Here is a 23875-nt window from a genome sequence, read left to right as displayed (position 1 = left end):
AACACTCATATGAACGAGAAAGCTACTCAACAGCTATATACAAGATCTTAGATTAAAGGACATTTGGAGGGCCACAAATCCCACTAATAGACAGTATTCTTGTTTCTCAAGTACTCATTCGCGCATTGATTTTTTTGTGATAAGTGACCATGCGCCGGTCTCTATGAAAATACAATTAGGTAAAGGTGAACAGTACCGAAAAAGATGGAGATTGCAAACGTATTTGCTTAAGGATAAAGTATTTATTCAATTTGTGGGAAAATGTATAGATGATTATTTTGAAAACAATAAGGAAGAAACCTCAGCCAGTATAAGATGGGAAGCTTTTAAAGCTTGTATAAGAGGAGAGATAATTAGTTACACAAGTAAAAAAATATATATATATATAACCAAGAAATACTTATATAAGAACAACAAATTAAGACCCTAGAAAATGATTTCGATAACAGTGATGATTCTGAAAAACTATGTCAATTAACAGTCATTAGAGCTAAATATGATAAATTGACGACTTATAAAAGGGGCAAAGGATTTATTGTGGACTAAACAAACATTTTATGATCAGGGACAAAGGGCAGGTAAGCTATTCGCATGGAGAATTAAAAAACAGCAAGCGGAGAGAGCAATCCTTAGTATAAAAACAGCTGAGGACAACTTGACGTCAGTCCCTATAGAGATAAACGAAAGCTTTAGAGCATTTTATAAATCGTTATATCAATCAGAGTGTAAACCAAATCATGAAATCCAAAATACTTTTCTAGACAGACTACCATTTCAAACTCTATCAGAAGAAAATAAATTAACACTTGACAGTCCACTCACAACCAATAACATACTAGAGGCTATAAGTGACCTGAACAGTGGCAAAGCGCCCGGACCAGATGGACTACCGGTATAATTTTATAAATTGTGCAAAAATAAATTGATGCAGCCACTACTTAATATGTTCAGAGATGTTTTGAGTGTCTTTTGAACTAGGTATTCTCCCAGAATCATTAAGATTAGCTACAATTACTCTTATTAAAACCCAATAAACCACCAACAAAGTGCTCGTTATATTGAGGAATTAGTCTCATGGAATGTGATACGAAAATATTATGTACGATACTCTCCAAAAATATATGCCAAATTAGATTGTTGATGACCAACAAGGTTTCCTTGAAAAAAGACAAGGTTGTCACAATATTAGACGCGTTTTAAACATATTATTTGAGAAACATGATACAAAAGATACAGAAAGGCTGGCAGTTGATGCTCGTCAAACATTTGATAGGATAGAGTGGAAATATCTTTTAAACCTCCTTCCAAGATTTGAATTGGGGAAAAAAAAATATTCAATGGGTTAGATTGTTGTATACAAACCCTACAGCACAAATTCTTACTAATATTAATGCAGGGCTTGAAGACCTCCGGCACGGTGCCGGAAATCCGGCTCGGGATTTTTTTTGGTGTTGTTTTATTTTTTTTTTAATCATGTTTAAAAAAAACAAAAAACCCTTACTTAGTTAGATCTGGGTATGACCGGGGAGGGCGGCATTATGGATAGCGTATAGCCTGCCGGAAGGCGGCTCATCAGCGAGCGTGCTTTAGACCCACGTCATTACTATTTCTCAAGAAAGTGACTGGAGACAAATCCAGCGACTCCTTCTTACTCTCTTTTTAACGATCCGCTAACGAGCCGGAGGCCGGCTCGTTAAGAAGAGCCGCCGTTAGCGGCAGTTAGCTCTGTAGCAGTACAGTGTGTATGTGCTGCTGCTGCAGGAGAAACAGCGATCTGTTTGTTTACAACAAGCACCGGACACTCTGTGTACAGTTAGTGCGTACCGTTAATTCACGATCACTATATGATCAGCGGAGACACTGTGCATAATAATTAGCCATGCTGCTTTGTTTATGATCATTTTCTGTGCACAGTTAACGATGGCGAAAACCATACATCACCTCCAGAGTCTCTAAATCGCTCTGGGGGCTAACTTGTTGTGGAGACACGCAGAGTGAGCGGACATTTGAGAGGGTGTGGCATGAGACTTTCCCGGTGGTAGTAGAAACACGGCTATACGGTCCGTGCGTGCGCTCTCCCACATTTCCACCGGGCGCGGAGCGGCTCCGCCACGGGTTTGCTCCGTCCTCTGCCCGGCGTCAGTTCCCACCGGGCGCGTAACGGCAGCGTAGCGAGCCAGGCGTATACACGCGAGATAACGAGAACACGCGATAATCCTGACCATACGGAAGACCGCGAGATCTTTTATTATTTATTATTATTTGCTGCCCTCTAGATGTTTGCTCTCATTTAGCTCTCAAAGTGCACAAAATAGATTAATTTTACTTAAAAATGTACAAATTTTCTCCCGGGGGGGCATGCCCCCGGACCCCCCTACATGGTTTGGTTCGATACTTTTAATTGTCAGTACCATATCATTAATGACTTTGATCTGGATCTCCTTTTAACTGAATGCTTTGAATGATTTGCTAGATTTGCTAGATTGCTAGAGAGGGTTTTAAATATTTAGGAATTACAATTACAATTCCCTTGCCATTGCCACCTTCTTTCTTTGATAACTTAAATAAGGTATTAAGTCAATTCATTTGGAATAATACGAAAGCAAGACTACGTCTTGAATTATTACACTTGCACTATGAAAGAGGGGGCCTTCAAATTCCAAAAAAACCTTCTTGAAAAATACTATTATTGTATGGTATGCAGGACATAAACATGTAGGAGGATCTGTAACTTTGTCCCAGTTTACCCCTCTATGGAATAATGACCAGTTTATACCTGGCAGAAAAGATGGAGGATGCAAATTATGGAAAATAAACAGCATCCAAGCAATTAAGGATCTGTATATTCACGGAAAATTGCTTACATTCAGTGTGTGTGTGTGTGTGTGTGTGTGTGTGTGTGTGTGTGAAGGTTTGGGTTCTACTCTGCATTCTTTATGTATGTTATCATTTACTTTTGTTTGTTCGATTTTAATGTAAAACTTGAAAACTAATAAAAATAGTAAGAGACCAACAATGTAAGAACTATGCACCAACTATGCACCAACTACGCACCAACTACACACCAACTACGCACCAACAATACACCAACTTTGCTCCAACAACACACCAACAATACAACACACCAACAATACACCAACAAGGCACCAACTATGCAAAACTACGCACCAACTATGCACCTACTATGCTGGTGGTGAGTTTCAAGTACAAACTGTATCAGTGATTCCAGTTTAACCTCACTGACAATATATATTGTCTCTGTCTGTGCCATATTGACAGGAGAGATAGCTAACTTCCTGCCAGAGGCTGCCCCCTGCTGGTGAGAGAAGGTACAACAGATTGAGAAGATACTAGAATCAGTTTTTCTGCTGAAGATTTTAAAATAAAATGTGTTAATATTTTCACTGTTTTATTAATATTATATTCATAATCCTTTTTCATTTAGGGTTAGGGGAGCGAGGACATCAGAACATCTGGACATATTTATGTTTTTTTCTATTTAAGGTAGTATTAGTGAAGAACAGACACTTTGTTTTCTATTGAAGGTGGTATTAGTGGAGAACAGACACTTTGTTTTCTATTTAAGGTGGTGTTAGTGGAGAACAGACACTTTGTTTTCTATTTAAGGTGGTGTTAGTGGAGAACAGACACTATGTTTTATATTTAAGGTGGTATTTGTGGAAAACAGACACTATGTTTTCTATTTAAGGTGGTATTTGTGGAGAACAGACACTATGTTTTGTATTTCAGGCGTTCTCATTAGACGTGTGCTCTGTGGAGGTTCTTTTGAGAATTGTGGAATTTATTTCAGATCTATTTGAAGTTTGTCTCTCTGCAACAGAAATCCTGTGAGGATTCATTCATTAGTTAACTCTCTGACCTTACATGGAGCCGAAGGACTCTGGATGTGAGGAGTATTTAAAGCGTCTCACAGTAGAACCTCCTCAGAGTTTTCTTCTCTTCCTCTCTGTCTTAACTCTCTTCCTTTAATCTCATTCTACTTTTGATTTTCTTTCAGAATACACAGCTTCATTATGGCCCCCAAGAAACCAGAGTTAAAGAAGGAAACCGTCAAACCGACTCCAGAACCAGAACCTGCTAAAGAACCAGACTTCGACCCTCGCAGCATCAAGGTCTGAAGTATTTAACCCCTTCATCTCTGCTGATAAGTAATTGATGCATTCTGTACTATGAGTTTGTCATCAGCGTCATCATCTCTCTCTAACTTTACAGATCGAGTTCAGCAGCGAGCAAACTGAAGGTGACACACACACACACACACACACACAGTGTTCAATCAGAATGAACAGCTGTTCATTCTGATTGAACACTGTGTGTGTGTGTGTGTGTGTGTAGAGTTTAGAGAAGCCTTCCAGCTGTTTGACAGAACTGCAGAGAGTCTGATGAAGATCTCGTTCTCTCAGTGTGGAGACGTGATGAGAGCTTTGGGACAAAATCCAACAAACGCCGAAGTCCTCAGAGTCCTGGGACGACCCAGACCCGAAGGTACGTCTGTATGTGTGTGTGTGTGTGTGTGTATGTGTGTGTGTATGTGTGTCTGTTTGTTTGATCCTCTCTCCTCTGTTCTAACAGACATGGACAATAACCTGATGGATTTTGAGACCTTCCTGCCGATGCTGCAACATGTTGCTCAGTCGAGAGACAAAGTATGACGACTCTTAATGTCACACACCCCAGAGCTCAGAGAGATCATTCATGTGTGTTTGTGTGTGTGTGTGTGTGTGTGTGTTAACAGGGGACGTACGAGGACTTTGTTGAAGGCCTCAGAGTTTTTGATAAAGAAGGGAACGGGACGGTGATGGGAGCTGAGCTGAGACACGTTCTGGTGACTCTGGGTACAAAAGTTAATGTTTCATTTACAGAAACTTTATTCAGTGGTGGAAGAAGTATTCAGATCCCTTACTTCAGTAAACGTACTAATACCACACCGTGAAATTACTCCACTACAAGTAAAAGTCCTGCATTCAAAACTTACTGAAGTAAAGTACAAAAGTATTAGCATCAAAATGTACTTAAAGTATCAAAAGCAAAGTACTCGTTATGCATAATGAACCCACTCAGACTGTTTTATATATTCTAAATATATTATTACATTGTTATTATTATTGATGCATTATGTAAGCAGTGTTTTAATTTTGTAAAGACAGGGTTCATTTAACTACTTAATATACTGTTATAAGATTTAATTTAAAAAAAACTAATCATCGACTTCTGACTTGTTCAGTACCATCAAAAGGCCTTTGACATCAAAAGCTATTAAAAGCTTTGATGACCGTCACACTATGTGGGGGTGGCATTGCAGCAAATACGGGGTTTTGGCATAAAACACAAGACTGAATAACTTGACCATACATTGTCCAATCTGCCTCAAACTTGTCATGCATGATGATGGTCCATCACTGAACAGTTCTACATAACAATATTTCATAAAGTCACGCCCTTTTTGATTAGCCACGCCCCCATGCCATGGTTTGTCATAGAGACTTGCATGAGGTGTCAGTGTACTCAGCAGAGTCCTTGATTACCTCGCCCCTTCAACGATCGATGGACCTGTTGTGGCCAGCTCCCCCGACGGCTCCACTCTGCTCGGGCCCATTCATCTCTGCTTGCAGCTTTAATTTTATGTTAAATCTCAACCTGTAAAGTAACTAAAGCTGTCAGCTAAATGTAGTGCAGTAAAAAGTACAATATTTACCTCTAAATGTAGTGAAGTAGGAGTATAAAGTTACATAAAATGGAAATACTCAAGTAAAGTACAAGTACCTCAAATTTGTACTTAAGTACAGTACTTGAGTAAATGTACTTAGTTACATTCCACCACTGAGTTTATTTTAGTGTCCTCAAAGCTGTGACATTATGCTGACTGTGTGTGTGTGTCTGTGTGTGTGTGTGTGTGTGTGATCAGGAGAGAGGATGAAGGAGGAGGACGTGGAGCGGCTGCTGGCGGGTCAGGAGGACGCTAACGGATGTATTAACTATGAAGGTAACGTCTCCGTCAGACGCTGATTAAAACAACGAGACTCACTGACTGATGACTAACTATTGATTTATTTTTCTTTCAGCGTTCATCAAACACATCCTGGCCGGCTGAGGAGACACGTGAGTGACTCATCAGTGTGACAGAGAAATTAACTGAATCTTCTTATACGGGATCATCTCAATACATCAGAATATGATGAAAAGTCCATTTCCAGTAGTTCAAGTCAAACAGCCCCAACCAAGTATTGAGACATATAGATGGACATACTTTTCAGAGGCCAACTTTTCCATATTAAACATACTTTTTAAAATTGGTCTTTTGTAATAATAAACATTTTTTGAGACACTGAATTTTAGGTCTTAATTAAATGTAAGCCATAATCATTATAATTAGAAGAAATTAAATAAATTAGGACATCAAATGTTTAATTCTGTGTGTAATGGTCCTTTTTTAATGTGCTATTTCACCTTTTTGAATTGAATTACTGACATAAATAAACCTTATATGATATTCTCCTTTATTGAGATGCACCTGTAAATACAAGTCAAATGTTTGTGTTTTAGGTCGGACGGTTTGTGCAGAACGAGGCTCCTTTTCTTTCATCATGTTTGTTGTTTGGCCCAAACTTTTATCTGTATGAATCCAGTTTCAATAAAACCTCTACAGACACGTCATCACTGTGTGTTGGCAGTTAAACTGGTTGGTTTTGTGTGACGAGTTCTTCAAATAAAGGATTTAAACCTTGAACGTTTTCTTTTGGTGATTGTAGCTATCTGAGTTTGAATCAGATTTTAAAATATTTTTTCTAAGTTAAATACAAGTCCTTACCAAGGCTGAAGATATTACATCTATTATTAGGGCCATGAGGCAATCGCACCGAGCACTGGCCCCTACAGCTGCAAAGCCCCGAGCACTATTGTTATACTGCGGATTTTTTCTCCTTCCTCTTCCGGACACAATATCATCCCACTACTCGTCCGAATTATAAATTATATATCAAAACGTGCGGTTTAATCGGGATTGGTGTGCTAAAACTGCACAAAATTTTGCATTGAAGTGAATGGGACGGCCGAAAAAAAATGAGCGAAAAAGAACAATAATTGGAGATTTTCAAACGTCTATTTCTCCGGCATAATTTCACTTAGAGACTCCATTTAAACTTTAAACGGTAGACACAAGTCTTGTGTACTGGTGTAATCCACATTTCAATAGGTTTGATCATTGATCAAAAATGATCATCACCATGATCATTTTTGGAGAAATTCTGAGATTATAATGGGTGTGTATTGCATGGAATGTTTGTGTCAGAGTTTGTGACATCATGAGTGTAGAGGGAGAGAAAAAATTGTACAAAAATAAATTTGAAAACTGCGCTCCAGGCCGCAAATTCCACTCTACAGAAATAATTTATACATAGAAACTTAGGAAAATTTGTCTTCTCACTCACAATCCTCTGGTAAAGGCGTCAGAGTTACAGTTTGGGCGTAGGACGCACAGATGCGCCACCAACATGCACCAACAACCCCATTGACTCCCATATTAAAAACGCAGGAAGATTTCTGTAGAAAAGCATATTTAACAGTTTTTCAGCTCTTACAAAGCTATTTCTGAATTTTTCTTCACAAAAAACATATGTAGCTGTTCAGGAAGAACTCAGGACAATCAAAGTGAAGTCGGATCAATGATAGGTATTATGGTTTTGCCAAAATGAAAAAGAATCACTGCTGATATTTAGTTTTTACACTTCATTTATTCTGCCAGAACAAACACTGACAGCTTTATACACAGACACAACCAATCAGATCAGTTTCACATTCACTAAGTTTACATAACTAAAACAGATTTATTTAATAATTAAACATGAAAACGGCTGAGTGAAACATCCAACAATCCTCTACGACACGGTCAGCTCCACCTCTTCATCCTCCTCCTCCTCCACAACGGGACAGTCACTCCACGAACACTCGTTCACCTGAGAGACAGATCACTACTGACAGGTAACATCACCTGAGACAGAGATGACTACAGACAGGTAACATCAGCAGACATAGAAAGATTTTTATATGATTGATTAAATGTAACGTGGATGATGGAATTATAATTTGTTTCATGATATTTCAGGAGTCACATAATGTTTCTGAGGGATGTTGGACTGTAGATCAGGAGTCTCTCGCAGGACATAATAGAGAAACATCAGTGTGTGTGTGTGTGTGTGTGTCTGTCTGTCTGTCTGTCTGTGTGTGTGTGTGTGTTGTGTAAATGTTTGACAGCGAGACAGATGAACAGGTGAGTTTACCTGAAGGATTCCTTCAGTCTGCTCAACTTGCAGCTGATCTGAGGTCTGTTTCAGCTCCACCATCACCTTGTTACCTGCAGACAAAGAGGAGGTCAGAGCTGCCTGCAGACAGAGAGCAGGGAGCAGCTGCCTGCAGACAGAGAGCAGGGCTGATACCTGTCAGACAGAGAGAAGGGCTGATACCTGTCAGTATGAGCAGCACGGGGCTGAAGGCGTGGACCAGAGCTTTCTGTCTCACTGCCTTCTGGAGCTGACAGCGTTTGTGCAGCAGAACATCTGGACCTGCAGAGACAGCAAGGGTTAATATCACATTGTTAATAACGTGAAGGGTTAATATCACATCGTTAATAACATAAAGACTGGTTGCTAATGTGTGTTAGCATGTAGCATATATCATGTTTTATTCAAACAGCTGATCAATAACCTGACTGACATCACCAACACTTGATTGATTGTGTCTGTTATCTGATAAATGATCTGATGGTTTAAATACAGTTTCAGCAGCTGATGGTTCATCTTCATATCTGTTTATTGATTTACCATACCACCTGTGAACAGTTTGTTTTCTTGAATAATCTGTTGATCGTAGAGAGGAACTGGAAAAACAGACGTTACGCTCAGACTTTGAACTCTCCGGCGGTACCTGCTGCTGAGACAATCCTACAGGAACCTCTGTGTTCTGTGGTTACAGTTGTCATTAGTTACCTCTTAAAATCCTGTTGAATCGGTTTCTCCTTTACTCATCACTTTCATTAATCTTCCTCTTGTGTTATTGTCTCCACCGACCTGTTTTAGGTACCACACAACTTCGGCTTACTGCTTCAAGGCTTTTTGACTCTGTCAGGAACCTCTATTGAAACTAAAAAACAAAAAATCAATTTCACTAAATTATAAAATTCCCTGGTGAAAATGATAATGTTTGTGTTGTTTCAGTTAGAATACAAGATTATAAAACAATATTCAGTGGAATATATAGGGGTCAAAATTGACCGTTAACACCATAGATGTTACTGTAGTTAATATTATAATAAAACATTAATTTGAGATGTCTTCTAATACCCCTCAGTAATAGTGAGGTAACATGACAACCTTTATTTTATACAATTCTCTTGAGGCTCATTTTACCATTTTTTAAAAATTGAAAACGAGGGGTATGTTGTCAATAAGGCCCACAAAAATATTAACAATATTAATATATTTTTTAAAAATATTAAAAATAACTATTCTTTTACTGTATAAGGAAGCCTACCAAGGTCACCAAGAGGTAAGAAACTGAATGATAAATAATTGTTTTAAGGGTATTTTATGGATCATTTAAGGGTCAAAACCAACCCGTTAACATTAGAGATAGTAACAGAAAGATAACAGAAGAGGAAGGTTAAACCTTTCTGTTTCTAACTCTTTTAACCCATTTTGTGGCCCTTCATTATAAAGAATAATGAGTGTAGCAGTGGAGAAGTGCTGTGTGCTCTCACTACACATTACAATGAGATAACATTTGGTCTTGTTAGGGCTAAATAGACAATAACTGTGTTTCGGTCAGAGCTGCTATAAAAGCAAAAAGTATCCAGTAACTGATATAAGTTCTTGATTTGACTTGAAGTTAAAAGTTACAGGGGGTTTTTTCAAGATGGCGGCGTAGGAGAGGGTCACGTTCGGGAGAGCTGGTGCGCTAACTCGCTAATTTGTTCATTTAACCCTGCGAAAGTAGCACTACAACCTCTTAATGGTTCATTAGCCTAAAATGAACATTGACAGTTATTTTCTGAGACAGTCCGACGGCATGCCACGTAAGAAAAATCAAGCTGTTGACGATGCTGAGCATAACCAACAGGCGGGCGGTGCCCATGCTGGAGCTAGCACCACAGCCGACACTGAAGCAGATGCTAGCTTACTGGCACTTCGTGAAGCCGTGAGTGAAATAACAGCCAATATCTCCAGAGCTATCGATGAAAAGCTAAGCTCACTGTCAGAGCTCTTTAAAATACATCGAGAGGAGCTCGACAGTCACGATAAGCGCATAACTGAGGCCGAACAGAGGATTTCGGCGCTGGAGGATGCCACAGACCCGGTCGACGGAAAAATGAAAGCGCTAGAAAAGATGGTGTGTGAATTGAGCGAGCGGGCTGACGACCTGGAGAACAGGGGCCGACGGAAGAACATCCGTATCGTCAGACTTCCAGAGGAGGCTGAGGGAGAAGACCCGACTCGGTTCTTCGAGACCTGGCTCCCAGAAATCCTTCACATTGAAACAAAGTCGGGTCGTGTGAAGTTGGAGAGAGCACACCGCTCACTGGCCCCAAAGCCCCCCTCCACCCAGAGACCGCGGCCGGTGCTGGTTAGGTTCCATAACTTTCAAGATAAACAACGTATTATGAATGCGGCGTGGGAGATGGGACGGAAAAATCAAGCGCTGAAATATGAAGGCGCAACGGTGATGATATTTCAGGACTTTTCCGCATCCGTTCTCAGCAGGACAAAGGGATACGATGTAGTGAAGAAGCAGCTGAGAGCTCTCGGCGCTGACTACAGGCAAATCTACCCTGCGTCTCTGAGAGTCACCTGTCGCGGATCCACCAAGGTATTCCACGACCCAGCCGCGGTGGAGAAATACATCCAGTCACTGAGGGAGGCCCCCCGTGACGATGTGTGAACATTACTCTGTAAGTTTTTCATGTGAAGCAGCGGATTAGTCGGACTTTTATTATGTGTTACAGTTAGTCAATGGATATACATTGCATTTTATTTGGAGCACTGACACTTTAACTTTGCAGGCTTAATATAAGTAATGCCTCCCGACCTCCCGGATAGATATCTTTCTTTTGTTGCTAGAAAACCCTCTCACTCGAGCTCCTCTAAGTTTAGGAGAAGGACAGTGTTTACGTTTTATGCCAATGTTGGCCAAGGTGTGCCTTAGATGCACTGTTTTTTGTTATAACCGTTATAATGTTATGTTCTGGTTCTATTTGGCTCACTGTTACAGATTACTTTACAAGCGATATGTGTTCAGGCATCATTTTACTTCATAGTCAGTAACCATGTCAGCTTTGAAGCTATGCACTTGGAATGTGAACGGTGTTCACACGCCTATCAAACGGAAAAAGATCCTAACTTATCTTAAAAGGGAAGGTGTCGATGTAGCGCTGTTGCAAGAAACGCATTTAAATGACAGTGAACATTTGAAATTACAACAAGGTGGTTTTGGACAGGTTTATTTTTCATCTTTTACTTCAAGAAGTAGAGGGGTGGCCATCTTAATCCAGAAAAATGTACCATTCAAACTTCTAAACTGTATAAAAGACACAACAGGCTGTTATGTAATAGTGAGAGGCACACTCTATGGAGAAGAAATTGCTATAATGAATATTTACCACCCACCTGGATATCCAATTAATCTCCTGACTACTTCTTTCTCTAAAGTGATAGATCTTAATATTAGAAACACGTTTATTGGAGGAGATTTTAATTGTCATTTAAATCCCATTATGGACAAATCTCCTCCCGGAAAATATTCTCTTTCACCTCAAGCTAAAGTCATCTCAGCACTTTGTGAGGACCTAGACTATATAGATGTATGGAGAGCCCAACACGTGGCTGAGAAAGAATATACCTTTTTTTCAAATGTTCACAAATCCTATACTAGGATTGATTACATCTTCCTCCCAAGAATTATGCTGCAGTCAGTTATCTCCAGCTCTATAGGAAATATAGTTATTTCCGATCATGCTGCTGTGTCCATACAATATAACTTAAGAAACCCAGTCAACCAAACTAGGCACTGGAAGTTTAATCCTTCTATTTTAACAGACCATAAATTCATATCCTACTTTAGAGAGGAATTTAAGTTCTTTCTATCTGTTAACTCAGCTTCCACAAATGACCCCTCGTTGCTGTGGGAAACATCTAAAGCTTTTTCAAGAGGTCTTATCATATCTTACATGTCCACTAAGAGGCGAAGGCAGGACGAACAAAGGAAAATCTTGGAGTCGAAATTGAAACATGCGGAGAAAGAATATGTTAAAAGCTCATCTGTTCAGAGACTTAAAGAGATTTCTGCACTTAGATGCACTTTGAACTTACTATTAACAAAAGACGCAGAAGGTAAAATTAGACTTGCTAGACAAAAAATGTACGAACATGGTGATAAAGCAGGGAGATATCTGTCATATCTGACTAAAAAAAAAGCAGATTCTCGAATTATTCCCTCAGTTATAGATAGCTTGGGTAAACAGGCTTTCGACACCATAACCATTAACAACACATTTAAAACTTTCTATGAAAATTTGTACAAATCTGGACTACAAACTGACAATACTGAAAAAATGGATGATTTTTTCTCTTCCCTCAACTTTCCCAGTCTATCTGTTGACCAGAAAACATCTCTCCAAGCTCCTATATCTAAGAAGGAAGTCCTTGATGCTATTAAAGGGTTACAATCTGGTAAAGCTCCAGGTCCAGATGGACTCAGTAGTGAATTCTACAAAAAGTTCCATGACTTATTGATTGACCCTCTTCTAGATATGTTTAATGACTCTTTTAAGAAAGGCATTTTACCGCAGTCTCTGAGAGAGGCGCACATTTCTCTAATTTTAAAAAAGGGCAAAATCCCAGAGGACTGTGCATCATACAGGCCCATCTCCCTGCTGAATGCTGATCTAAAATTCCTCTCTAAAATATTAGCAACAAGATTAGAAAGGGTACTCCCTATTCTTATAAATGATGACCAAACTGGATTCATCAAAGGTCGTAATTCATACAATAATATACGCAGATTACTAAATACAATCCAAGTTTTTCAACAGCAGTCTTTGAATGGTCTGGTGCTTTCTCTGGATGCCGAAAAGGCATTTGACCGCGTGGAAATGCCATACTTGTTTTATACATTAAACAAATTCGGCCTGGGTGAAAAATGTATAAATTGGATAAAATTACTTTATATGAATCCTCTCTCAGCAGTGCTTACAAACGGGTTGTGTTCTTCTAACTTCCAAATTTTAAGAGGTACAAGACAAGGGTGTCCTTTATCGCCCTTGCTCTTTGCCCTGGCAATTGAGCCTCTCGCTGAGGCAATCAGGACAAATGAAATCATACATGGTCTCACCATTGAAACAAGACAACACAAGATTACTTTGTATGCGGATGATGTCTTGATTGTTCTGACTGAGCCTGAGGTATCTACCCCAGCACTTATTGAGACCATCAATATGTTTAGTACTTTTTCTGGCTACAGAATAAATTTCAGTAAATCGGAAGTAATGCCATTAGGTAGTCTGAAACAAATACCCAAAACTCCATCTCCCTTTCCTTTTAAATGGTCACCAGAAGGTTTTGTATATTTGGGTATACGTATAACACCCGCCTTTGACCAATTACATAAAGCAAATTTCCCACCCATATTCGAGCGTATAAGGTTGGACCTTGAGAGATGGAACACTCTTCCAATTTCCTGGTTAGGCCGTGTTGCACTGCTGAAAATGAACATCCTCCCCAGGTTACTTTACCCGATACAGATGATCCCAGTTATGTTTCTCCATAAGACAATCAAACAGCTAAATAGCTGGTTTAGTTCCTTTATATGGTCAAAGAAGAAAGCACGCCTCAAAATGGCTACATTATGTCTGTCTTCCACAGAAGGAGGTGTTAATCTCCCAGACATTAGAAAGTTTCAGCTTAGTGTTCATCTGCGTACTATAGCCGACTGGATGGGTAATAAGTCCACATCTCTCTGGTTGGATGTAGAAAGTTCAATGTCCAAATACCCCTTGAGTAATCTTTTGTTTATTAGGAAAAGTGCGTTTTTTGAAGTCTGCTTGTACTAACCCAATTACAATTTCCACAGTTAAGGCATGGCATGCCATTAGAAAATTAGAGGGCAGATCTCAATTCACCTCTGTCTTTACTCCAGTATGTGATAATCCTGATTTCCCTCCTGGAGTGACGGACAGTAACTTCCGGATTTGGGTAAATAAAGGAATATCCACTTTGCATAAACTACTGGAAGGTTCTACCATGATGTCTTTTAGTCAATTGAAAAGGAAATATGACATTCAACAACAGGATTTCTTTCGATATTTGCAAGTAAGAAACTTTGTTACAAAGGATACCACAATCCTTGAGTGTCAAAATATTTCACATGTAGAGAGACAACTCTTTTTACAGAAATCTGGCAGGTCTATTAGCTTATTTTATAATATCCTTAAGGGGCATAACACCACAAACACTTATTTTCTGAAAGGCTTATGGGAAAAAGAACTTAATGTTAACATGACAGATGAAGGTTGGAACGATGCGTGGAAGAATGCTAAAAAGTTGAGTGTGTGCAACCGAGTGAGAGCCATGCAGTTAAAGCTTCTGCATAGGGCCCACATATCTCCATCTCAACGTCATAAATTTAATCCTAACTCATCCCCACTGTGCCCCAAATGTAAAATAGAAACTGGCAGTCTCACACATTGTTTGTGGCACTGTGGAAAAATACAGCAGTTTTGGCAGGTCATTGGGCAGGAAATGAATAAGATTCTATCCACTAATAGAAATAACGACCCCTTGTATCTACTACTCGGCATATCTGATTTGTCCATCACCGACAAATTTAAAAGAAAACTTCATCAAACACTTGCTTTCTGTGCTAGAAAGTGTATTCTTTTGAATTGGATAATGGATAAAGCTCCTTCTAAGGCTCAATGGCAAAGGGTGATACTTGAATATGTTGCTTTGGACTATCTGACATGTAGACGGCACAGTAGGGATGATGTTTTTCGTAAAACATGGGAACCCTTTTTGTCATATATTGGTTTGAATATCTCTACCATTCTTGCAAGAGGGTTGGTATCGTAGCTGAGAATGCTCTGCCTTGTAAGTGACACCCTACCATTTAATTGATATGTTTTTGTTTCTGGTTACCTTTGATCATGTGAATGTATCATGTATGGCAGTGCACACTTGGTTTGTTTTACTTGCTTATCCTATTTGTGTAGGATGACTCCTGAATCTCTCGCCTAAATCTGAATTTAAATATGTATGTGAGCCAAATGTATGTTTTTTTTGTTTTTTGTTTTTGTCATGTATGTGTTCCTGTTTTGTCTTTTGAAAATTTAATAAACACATATTTAAAAAAAAAAAAAAAAAAGTTACAGTAATCAGTTACTTTATAATTAGTTCCTCCAACACTGAAGTTAAAAGGTTTCCGTTACAGTTGCTGATCATTAATGTCGTGTTGGTATTAAAAAATATTGTGATATTTAAGGTATTAGGTATTAAAAGGTATTAAATTCAGCTTCAGTATTTCTGTATAAAGGAATATAGGAAGAGTTTATGTATTTGTGATGTATTTTTGTAATGACGAAGGTCACATGTCCCTTTTATTTACATTCCATTTATCCTTTTCTAAAAGCATCCTGAATGTAAAAATTTAATTTATTTCATTTTTATTTATTTGTGACCTTAAAATAAAATTCTATATTTGTAATTTTCTGAAAGTAGTTGTTTTTCATTACCGAAGCATTTATTAACAGGCCTTATATAGTTAAAACGGGCTAAATGTGTATAATGAGGAGAGTCCCCAAAAATATCAAGTTAGGAGTCTGGAGCCTTGTCCCTGAACGCATCATCAGTTATAAAAAGTGACCAAAACTTGTGTTAAATGCTGATATTTGTATCAGAAACTCTTTATTCTCCATGTGTCATTTAAAATAATGCGTTTGCACTAACCAGATCCTGTTAAAAACATTAAATTCTGCTCCTCAGAGACACTGTGAAGACATGATTGATTCTGCTGAGACCAACGGTCATGTGACAAATATTGAACACGGAAAATCTGTTTACACAGAGCAGAGAGGAGAGGACAGGAGAGGCTGTTTACACAGAGCAGAGAGGAGAGGACAGGAGAGGCTGTTTACACAGAGCAGAGAGGAGAGGACAGGAGAGGCTGTTTACACAGAGCAGAGAGGAGAGGACAAGAGAGCCTGTTTAAACAGAGCAGAGAGGAGAGGACAGTACCTGTGCAGGTGAAGCTCTCTTCCACCACGGCGGTTCCTCTGCTCGTCTGTCCATGTCGGGGGAAGTGAAGCTGCAGCAGACAGCCGAACCGGAGACGACAACACAAGCCGCCATCCTCTTCCCCTTCTTCTTCGTTGGTGAGCTCCTTCAGCTGACGACGGACAGAAAGTCACCTGCTGTCAGACTCACTCACCTGTGTGTACAGCTGTGTGTATGTCTGACTCTGTGTGTCTGTGTTACTGACTGTGATGATGTCAGAGGTCCAGCCGTTGAATCCCAGGCAGTGATTGGCCAGTTCCAGGCAGCGAGCGTGGCTCAGAGGTCTGCTGTCAGACAGGAAGTGAGGCGTCTGTTTGGAGCTCAGCCTCACCTGAACACACACACACACACACCACACACACATACAGAGTTTTCTATCTTGATGAGTTACTGGGGATTTCCACCGGGCTAGGACAATCAGTTTCTTGTCGTCCGTGTCGTCAGTAGAAAGTTTTGTACATTTCTAGGCAAAATGCATCGATCTTGTTCACTTTGAGAGCTAAATGAGAGCAAACACCTCACAGAACATTTTCAGTCAGGAGATACCGTTACATAGAATCTTTGTTATCCTACTTGTTACGGTGCTGCTGTTAGCTGGCTAGGCAGCTAGGCACTATTTTTTTCATAAAAAAAGCCCAAATTTAGTGGCCTCTGGCAGATTCTAATGCCACTATTCCATTATATACACTGATCTTAATGATTGCATATTTTTGTAAAGGAGAATAAAGGTTCTTGTATGATTTATTTAAGGAATCTTATTTTGACAGTCTTCTTGTCAATTCTGTAGTGGATTTTTTAACACCCTGTGCTCTTATTCGGAAAGCAGCATGTGTTTAGGGACAGTTTACCCTTTTGTGATTAAAACAACGTTAATTGTCAGCTAATGCTAACCAAACAGCGTATGCAGCAGTGTGTTTGGATCGGTTTGGATCACCTGGGACCGGCCCGGACATGTTGATGGTATTTACTTCACACAGAGAGATGATGTGGGGGCGGGACTGATACAGACAGGGAGGCATTCAGGCGTCTCTCTGGGCAGGCCACCCCCCTAATATAATAGTATGGGAAACACTGATCATTCTGAGGTCCTGATAAACAGAGCGGTACCTTCAGCGGCGTGCTCCTCAGCAGCGTGCGGCCGTCAGTGCTCCGCTGGGCGCGGCCGGCCTGAGCTGCTGAGTAGAACTTGATGAGGGCGTAAAACCCGGGCGGGCCGAGCGCCACGTTAGGACACACCTTTAACAGGTAGAGAGGGCCGAAGGACGAGAAGACGGCGTGCAGCGAGCCCTGGGGACCAATCACAGTGCAGCATTACATCACAACACACACTGAACACGTTAGTCAGATCAGCTTGTGATTATTCATCTAACGTCATAATTTATTAATCCTCATGCAGGAGCTGCTGGGTCTGTCTGAAGCTGAATAAAGAGATTTTTTGTGATTTAATGTGAATAAACAGATCTAAAGGAGCTGAAATAACTCCAACATGATGCTGAACTGATGCTGTCAGGTCTGTTAAAACAATGGTTTTCTGTTAAATCGATGGTTTTCTGTTAAAACGAGGGTATTCTGGATGGAGTCTGGTGCAGCAGTGTCCTGACCCCCTAACAGACTCACATAGATCTGGTCCTCGCTGTGACACGGAGGGATATCCCACACAAACACCGTCCTGTTGTTCTCCACCGGAACCCGGAACTCCAGGATGTCCACCTCCATCACACCTGAGGACACAGGGACAGGTTAGGACACAGGGACAGGTGAGGAAACAGAAACAGGTGAGGACACAAGGACAGGTGAGGACATGGGGACAAGAGGACACTGAACCAAACTCTCCATTTAAATCTTCTAATTTAACAGTAGAGATGGGATGTTTGATACTGAGGCCCTGAGTCTGTTTCACTCTATTGAAGCAGGCTGGTTGGAAACACTGTGTTGGGGCTTGTATCAGAGCTCTGTGGTCATGTGACTGGTGATGTTTGAGGCTTCATATGTCACAATGAAACACCAGAAGTAAGGTGACTAATTCAAATCATTGGCGCTGCTTCATTCGTTATGAGGAGACGTGAAATGATCAGTGTCCCTCCGCTTCATAGAACTTCATTTTCACACTGTAGCACAAGCAAAATATTCACTTTTTTCCACATTGTGGCATAAGGAAGCCCTTCAGAATAATTCAAACAAAAGTACTTTTACTTTATTGAATTTGAATCTTTTCATATTGTTTGTTACATTACAATCGTGTTCTCCTAATGGAAATCAGGAGAGGTATTATGATCCAGATCGAGTGATGCCTTTATGAACACCATAAGTGCTTTACACCGATTTGCATAAGAACTTTTCACAAACCTTCAGTCAAACCTCAAAAACACTGATGTTGAAATTGCTGCCAACCCTGTCATCAGTCCAAATCATGTTTAAACTAATTATCAGTAGTAACAGGACAACACATTTAAACATGTTATTAGTAAATTGACATTTCAAAGTGTTGTAACACTGTCATATGAGGACGATGATTCTCAGAAAGAAGACACCGCTGGTTCAGACTGATTTATTGCTTTTGTGTTGGAACTGGAATCAATCAGGTGTGTGAATCATTTGTGGCTGCTATAATTGCAGCTGACCACTAGATGTCCCTGGTAGGGTGTGTCTTTGAGTCTTCCATGTGAGGTGGTCTATAAACTGAAGAGTACACGCACACCTCTTTCCAACCTGAACTGTGCTCTTTTCTGAATTACGCAGTTTCAAATGTTTAACATATATGATATTAAGAAAACAAGTAAACATTAAGGAAACAGGAAGAAGCCTCAAAAGCTTCACAAGGCTTCATATGCCCATCTCTATTTAGCAGTTTTTCCTGTCAGCTTATTGATTACAGACCATAATATTTTATTATTGTGGTCTGTAACATGACCCGCTGAATATTTCGGCTCACCAGGGTCCAGTCAAGAAGTCACTGATTTTAAAGTTAGCCGTTATAGCTGATATCTGACGTTTATACCGATAAAACCAGTCGTTAAACCAGCCGTTAGTCCGGTTAGTGTTGAGTGAAGAAGTAATGGCGTGTCCGTGTTCAAACCTGCAGGTATTTTCCGCCGAACAGCTTAAAACCAGAGATTTATGAACGGAGTCTGGCAGAGATCAACACAGCCTCAACCAGCGGCTCAACCACCGGGTCCAGCCCGGCGACCGGCCGCTGCCTGACCCCCGGGGATCCGTTAAGATCCGGTAAACCCGGTTAAACCCGGCCGGTTGTTTACTCACCGTCTCTCTTCTTCCTCCATCAAACTGACACGGTTTACCGCGCTTCCACAGGGGGGCGGGACCTGCTCCGGTAACCAATGAGGATGCAAACAAAAGTGACGACACCTCAATCCGACCAATCACGATGTCCTCATTCACTTAGTCCATCATTTTATAAAAATGTTAAATATTAAATATAAAAATATTCAGTTCCTATGTTCTTTTATTTAAATTTTAACATTATTTTGTGGTTAATGAATATTTAAATATAATGTGTAAACAAGCTTTAAGCATTAAACAAATAATGTCAATGAACATTACACATTATTATTACTATCAAATTTCTATTTCACTTTCAATGTTATATATCATTTTATTGTCATCATTCATAAAATTATCCTTTTATTATCTTTATTTTTATTATTATTATTATTTCATTGTTATGATTATTAGTATTATTATTATTAATAATAATAATAAACTATTATTCTTATTAAATTACTATATATTTATTGCTATTATTATTACAAAAAATCCTTTTATCATCGTAATTATAAATATAATAAATCATAATAAATTATTATTATCATTATTAAATCATTATCATTTTATTGTTATTATTATCAAAAAATATCCTTCTATTATGATGATTATTATGAACACTGCTGTGCGGATCTGTATGAATGTGTAAAGAGTTAATGATCCTCCTGATGATCAATAAATATTGATTTGATGTTGTTTACTGTCTTCTCTATTGTTGTTGTTGTTGTTGTTGTTGTTGTTGTTGTTTAATGAATAAAATGTCAAAGTGAAACATGGTTTGTGAATAAAATCATTTCCAAATAGAAAAAATAAATATAAAAGTTTCTGTTCTTTGTTTGTAAACTTATTTTGTCATATTAAGTCCAGTTTGAGATTAATGTTTTGAAATGTTTTCTTTTTATTATTTTTATTAAAAGTTAGATAAATGTGTTTATTACTATATTTGAAATATTTGAACTGATTTAAAGAATAAACTCTTTTTATTTTCGGACTTCATCAGAAAGTGAACAGGAGTTATCATGGTTACCTCATTTGTGACGTCATCAGGCGTGATGTCACGTCGCCGCATCGAAAGTGAAAATGAGGCCGACGTCACCAACACACCAGGTCCAGGTCCCCACACCGCACACCAACACACACACACACACACACACACTCAGACTCAGAGCTCTGATGTCGGCACAGAGCGATTGCGTCAGCTTTTATTCTGAAGGGCCGTGTGTGGGGCTGAGCAGCAGGTTTGAAAAATGAAAGCGGGAGTTCCCCTGCAGCTGTCAATCAACACATAAAACAACATAAATAAAGTGTCAGAATATAAATAAATTACATTATTATCATTCTTTTTTTTATTTACTTTTTTCACTATAAACTTGTAATATGATTCTGATGTTTTTTTAAATATTCAGCTGAATTAAATACAAATTAAATAATTTCATGGTGAGTAGTATACAGTACAAATACCACAAATACTACATATACTACAAATACCACCAATACACTCCACAGTACTTTTTTCTGTAAAAAAAAAAAAAACATTTACATGTTAATACAAAGAGTTATATAATAGTGTGCAGACTGAGGTCTGCCCAAACGGTCAGCTCCTTTATTTCAGGACTAAAAACACTATTGTTTACTGCCGCATACTCTTAACTTTAACACTTATCTGCTGTACTATACTGCCCTTACTTTTTAACTATGCAATGTTTGACTTGTGCTTTTCATTATTTTATCTATTTTCTTATCCTGCTGTATCTTATTTTATCTTATTTGTATTTTTATTTCTATTCCCCTGTTTTAATTGACTGTTTTTACTGTTTTCAATTGTGTCTTGCTGTTTTTAATGTGTATGTAAAGCACTTTGAATTACCTTGTGTTGAATTGTGCTATACAAATAAACTTGCCTTGCCTTGCCTAGTGTGTTTGAAAAGTGAGAGCAGAAACAAAGTGGGAATTCCTCTCTGTTTTCTCTTTCCTCTGTGTATAAAAGTGAGTGTTCTGCAGCAGTCAGGACACTCACCTCCTCATCACGATGACCTCCTGGATCTTCAGGCTGTTGTGCCTCTGTGGCACCTTGACCTCTGTGCTCTGCTGTGATTGGCTGACAAACTACGGTCACCTGAGCAACAAGTCTCTGACTCTCCTCCAGCTCATGGTGAGATATATTAAACAATAAATAGCTATCAAATAATAGTTTATTTCTTTCTTTACATATTTATAAAGTGTCTATGTTTACATGTGTTTTTGTTTCAGGGCGGCCAGCTGTTGGATCAGGACTGTCCGGTCCCCTTTCCCTACAGACTCTACGACCGCATCAAGAAAGACGAGGTAATCAATACTTTCACTCCTCATAGTAGTATACCGGGGGAGGATCTGTCTGTGGTTGGCTGACTCTGGTCAGAGAGTCGATCTCTCTGGTAGAAACACTTTTTATGCTCGACTTTAATCATCACAGATAGAGAAGTGGTCCAGTTGGAGGTGGAGCTCTGTTTATTCCTATGAAAAGTTGAGGACACGCTACAAGAGTTTTTGCCAGATTTGTGTGAGGGGAACAGATCTGAGTTGCAACAATCAGACACGTCTGAATGTTTTGAAGTGAATCTTGACACAGTGATTACCTGCTGCCAGCAGCCAATGAGGGACAGGAAGTAGGGGCAATAAAAACCTCTTTTTTATTGATGGATCAGTCTGTGATCATCCGTTTGATGAAACCATCATGTAGTGTGAACTCCACGTCTCTTCAGAATCTGTAGTGTGTCCCAAGCAACTTGAATGATAATAAAAGGATTTCATCTTTCGGCTTTTCTAGACTTTATAAATGTTGTCGGACCGAACGGATAGAACCGACAGAGAAACGAGTCGTTTCTTCTGATTTACTGACATTTCTTTACCGATGGAAGTCTGAGGGGAAAGTCTTTCCGACCACTGTGTCGGGGTTATGTTCCTCTGGAAATATTAATATTAAAATGTGTATCTCTGCAGGTGGCGTCCCAGCTGCTCTTCGTCAGAGACAGTCTGCAGCTGCTCGCTGCTCTCTACCAGCACCACAACCGATCTGCCACGAATTGGGACGCCGACAAGACGGATCGCTTCCTGATGATTCTGGACAGACAGACGGACGAACTCAACAGCTGTGTGAGTGAAGAGACGACTCAACTGCCTTTACTACCGACTTGTTACACTTCAGGTTTTATCAGCAAACAGAATGAGTCTAATGTGTTTCTGACGTGTTTCTGTCTCTAGGTGTCGACCAACAGGACCGCAGGCAGCCGGCTGGAGAAATACTACAGGAGGCTGGAGAACAGTACTCTGATCCGCACCGTAAGTACTGCTGTAGTACTCACAGAATATATAAAAGTATCTCAGACTGTAGTAGTATGTGTACTGACTTTTGTACTGTGTTTACAGGGGGGCAGCACTGCATCCTGGGAGCTGATCCGGTCTCAGAGCGTTCGTCACCTGCAGCAGTTGGAGCTGCTGCTTGCCGTCATCAGAGATCATCAGAACTCTGCAGCCAGCAGGAGGCGCTCTGCAGCCAGCAGGAGGCCCTCCGCAGCCAGCAGGAGGCGCTCTGCGGCCAGCAGGAGGCGCTCTGTGGTCAGCAGGAGGCGCTCTGCGGCCAGCAGGAGGCGCTCTGCAGCCAGCAGGAGGCGCTCTGCAATGACTCGACCACACAAACACTGACACGTCTACTCTGTTACTCTATATATTTATTTATATTTTTTTATATTTATATTAATTTATTATCATGTTTCTATTTATGACCAAACTTATTTATTTTGTCTGACTAAACTTGAAAATGTTTTTGATAAATGACAATAAAGATTTTTCATACAGTTTGTGTGAAATGTTTGTTTTCTCTTAAAAATCACAAAAAGTCGTTTTTTGAGAAAAAATATTGTATGTCGACCTTCAAGACCCAAGAAAACCAAATAAAACCCAATAAAACCAAATAAAAACCAATAAAACTCAATAAAACCCAATAAAACCAAATAACCCCCAATAAAACCAAATTAAAACCAAATAAAACCCAATGAAACCCAATGAACCAAAAACAAACAAACAATAAAACTCAATGAAATCCAATAAAACCCAATGGACCAACAAAAACCCTGAATAAAACTCAATGAAACCCAATAAACAAAAAAAAAAAACAGACAAAACCCAATAAAACCCAATTAAATCCAATACAACCAAATAAGACCAATTAAAACCCAATAAAATCAAATTAAACCAAATAAGACCCAATAAAACCAAATAAA

The 23875-nt window shown here is 39.4% G+C and overlaps 3 protein-coding genes across 4 annotated transcripts; 2 read left to right on the top strand and 1 right to left on the bottom strand.

Moving 5' to 3' along the window:
• Nucleotides 1-3787: 3787 nt before the first annotated feature.
• myl4 (myosin, light chain 4, alkali; atrial, embryonic) lies at nucleotides 3788-6698 on the top strand. Its single transcript, XM_059347981.1, has 9 exons — nucleotides 3788-3907; nucleotides 4019-4133; nucleotides 4234-4261; nucleotides 4357-4506; nucleotides 4594-4667; nucleotides 4757-4856; nucleotides 5927-6004; nucleotides 6084-6120; nucleotides 6565-6698. The coding sequence occupies exons 2-8, from the start codon at nucleotides 4035-4037 to the stop codon at nucleotides 6110-6112; spliced, it is 558 nt and encodes a 185-aa protein (XP_059203964.1). The 5' UTR covers nucleotides 3788-3907; nucleotides 4019-4034; the 3' UTR covers nucleotides 6113-6120; nucleotides 6565-6698.
• A 1033-nt stretch (nucleotides 6699-7731) lies between these two features.
• On the bottom strand, nucleotides 7732-19623 carry rdm1 (RAD52 motif containing 1). 2 transcript variants are annotated; one of them, XM_059347108.1, is made up of 8 exons: nucleotides 19596-19623; nucleotides 17952-18055; nucleotides 17442-17621; nucleotides 16540-16665; nucleotides 16296-16446; nucleotides 8481-8579; nucleotides 8298-8371; nucleotides 7732-7973 (listed from the first exon to the last, which is right to left on the bottom strand). In XM_059347108.1, the coding sequence occupies exons 2-8, from the start codon at nucleotides 18048-18050 to the stop codon at nucleotides 7896-7898; spliced, it is 807 nt and encodes a 268-aa protein (XP_059203091.1). In that variant the 5' UTR covers nucleotides 18051-18055; nucleotides 19596-19623; the 3' UTR covers nucleotides 7732-7895. The 2 variants fall into 2 exon arrangements, with proteins under 2 accessions (XP_059203091.1, XP_059203090.1); XM_059347107.1 differs by lacking the exon at nucleotides 19596-19623 and adding an exon at nucleotides 19411-19555.
• Nucleotides 19624-21640: 2017 nt separating this feature from the next.
• ifnphi1 (interferon phi 1) lies at nucleotides 21641-23432 on the top strand. The gene is made up of 5 exons (XM_059348815.1): nucleotides 21641-21768; nucleotides 21867-21941; nucleotides 22596-22748; nucleotides 22857-22934; nucleotides 23022-23432. Exons 1-5 carry the CDS (start codon nucleotides 21646-21648, stop codon nucleotides 23295-23297), a joined length of 705 nt encoding a protein of 234 aa, XP_059204798.1. The 5' UTR covers nucleotides 21641-21645; the 3' UTR covers nucleotides 23298-23432.
• Nucleotides 23433-23875: the final 443 nt, after the last annotated feature.

This window comes from Centropristis striata, chromosome 13 (genome assembly GCF_030273125.1).
Source record: "Centropristis striata isolate RG_2023a ecotype Rhode Island chromosome 13, C.striata_1.0, whole genome shotgun sequence".
Lineage (NCBI taxonomy): Eukaryota > Metazoa > Chordata > Actinopteri > Perciformes > Serranidae > Centropristis > Centropristis striata.
Note: the sequence above shows the minus strand (reverse complement) of the source record. Positions and strands in the feature narration are given on the sequence as shown.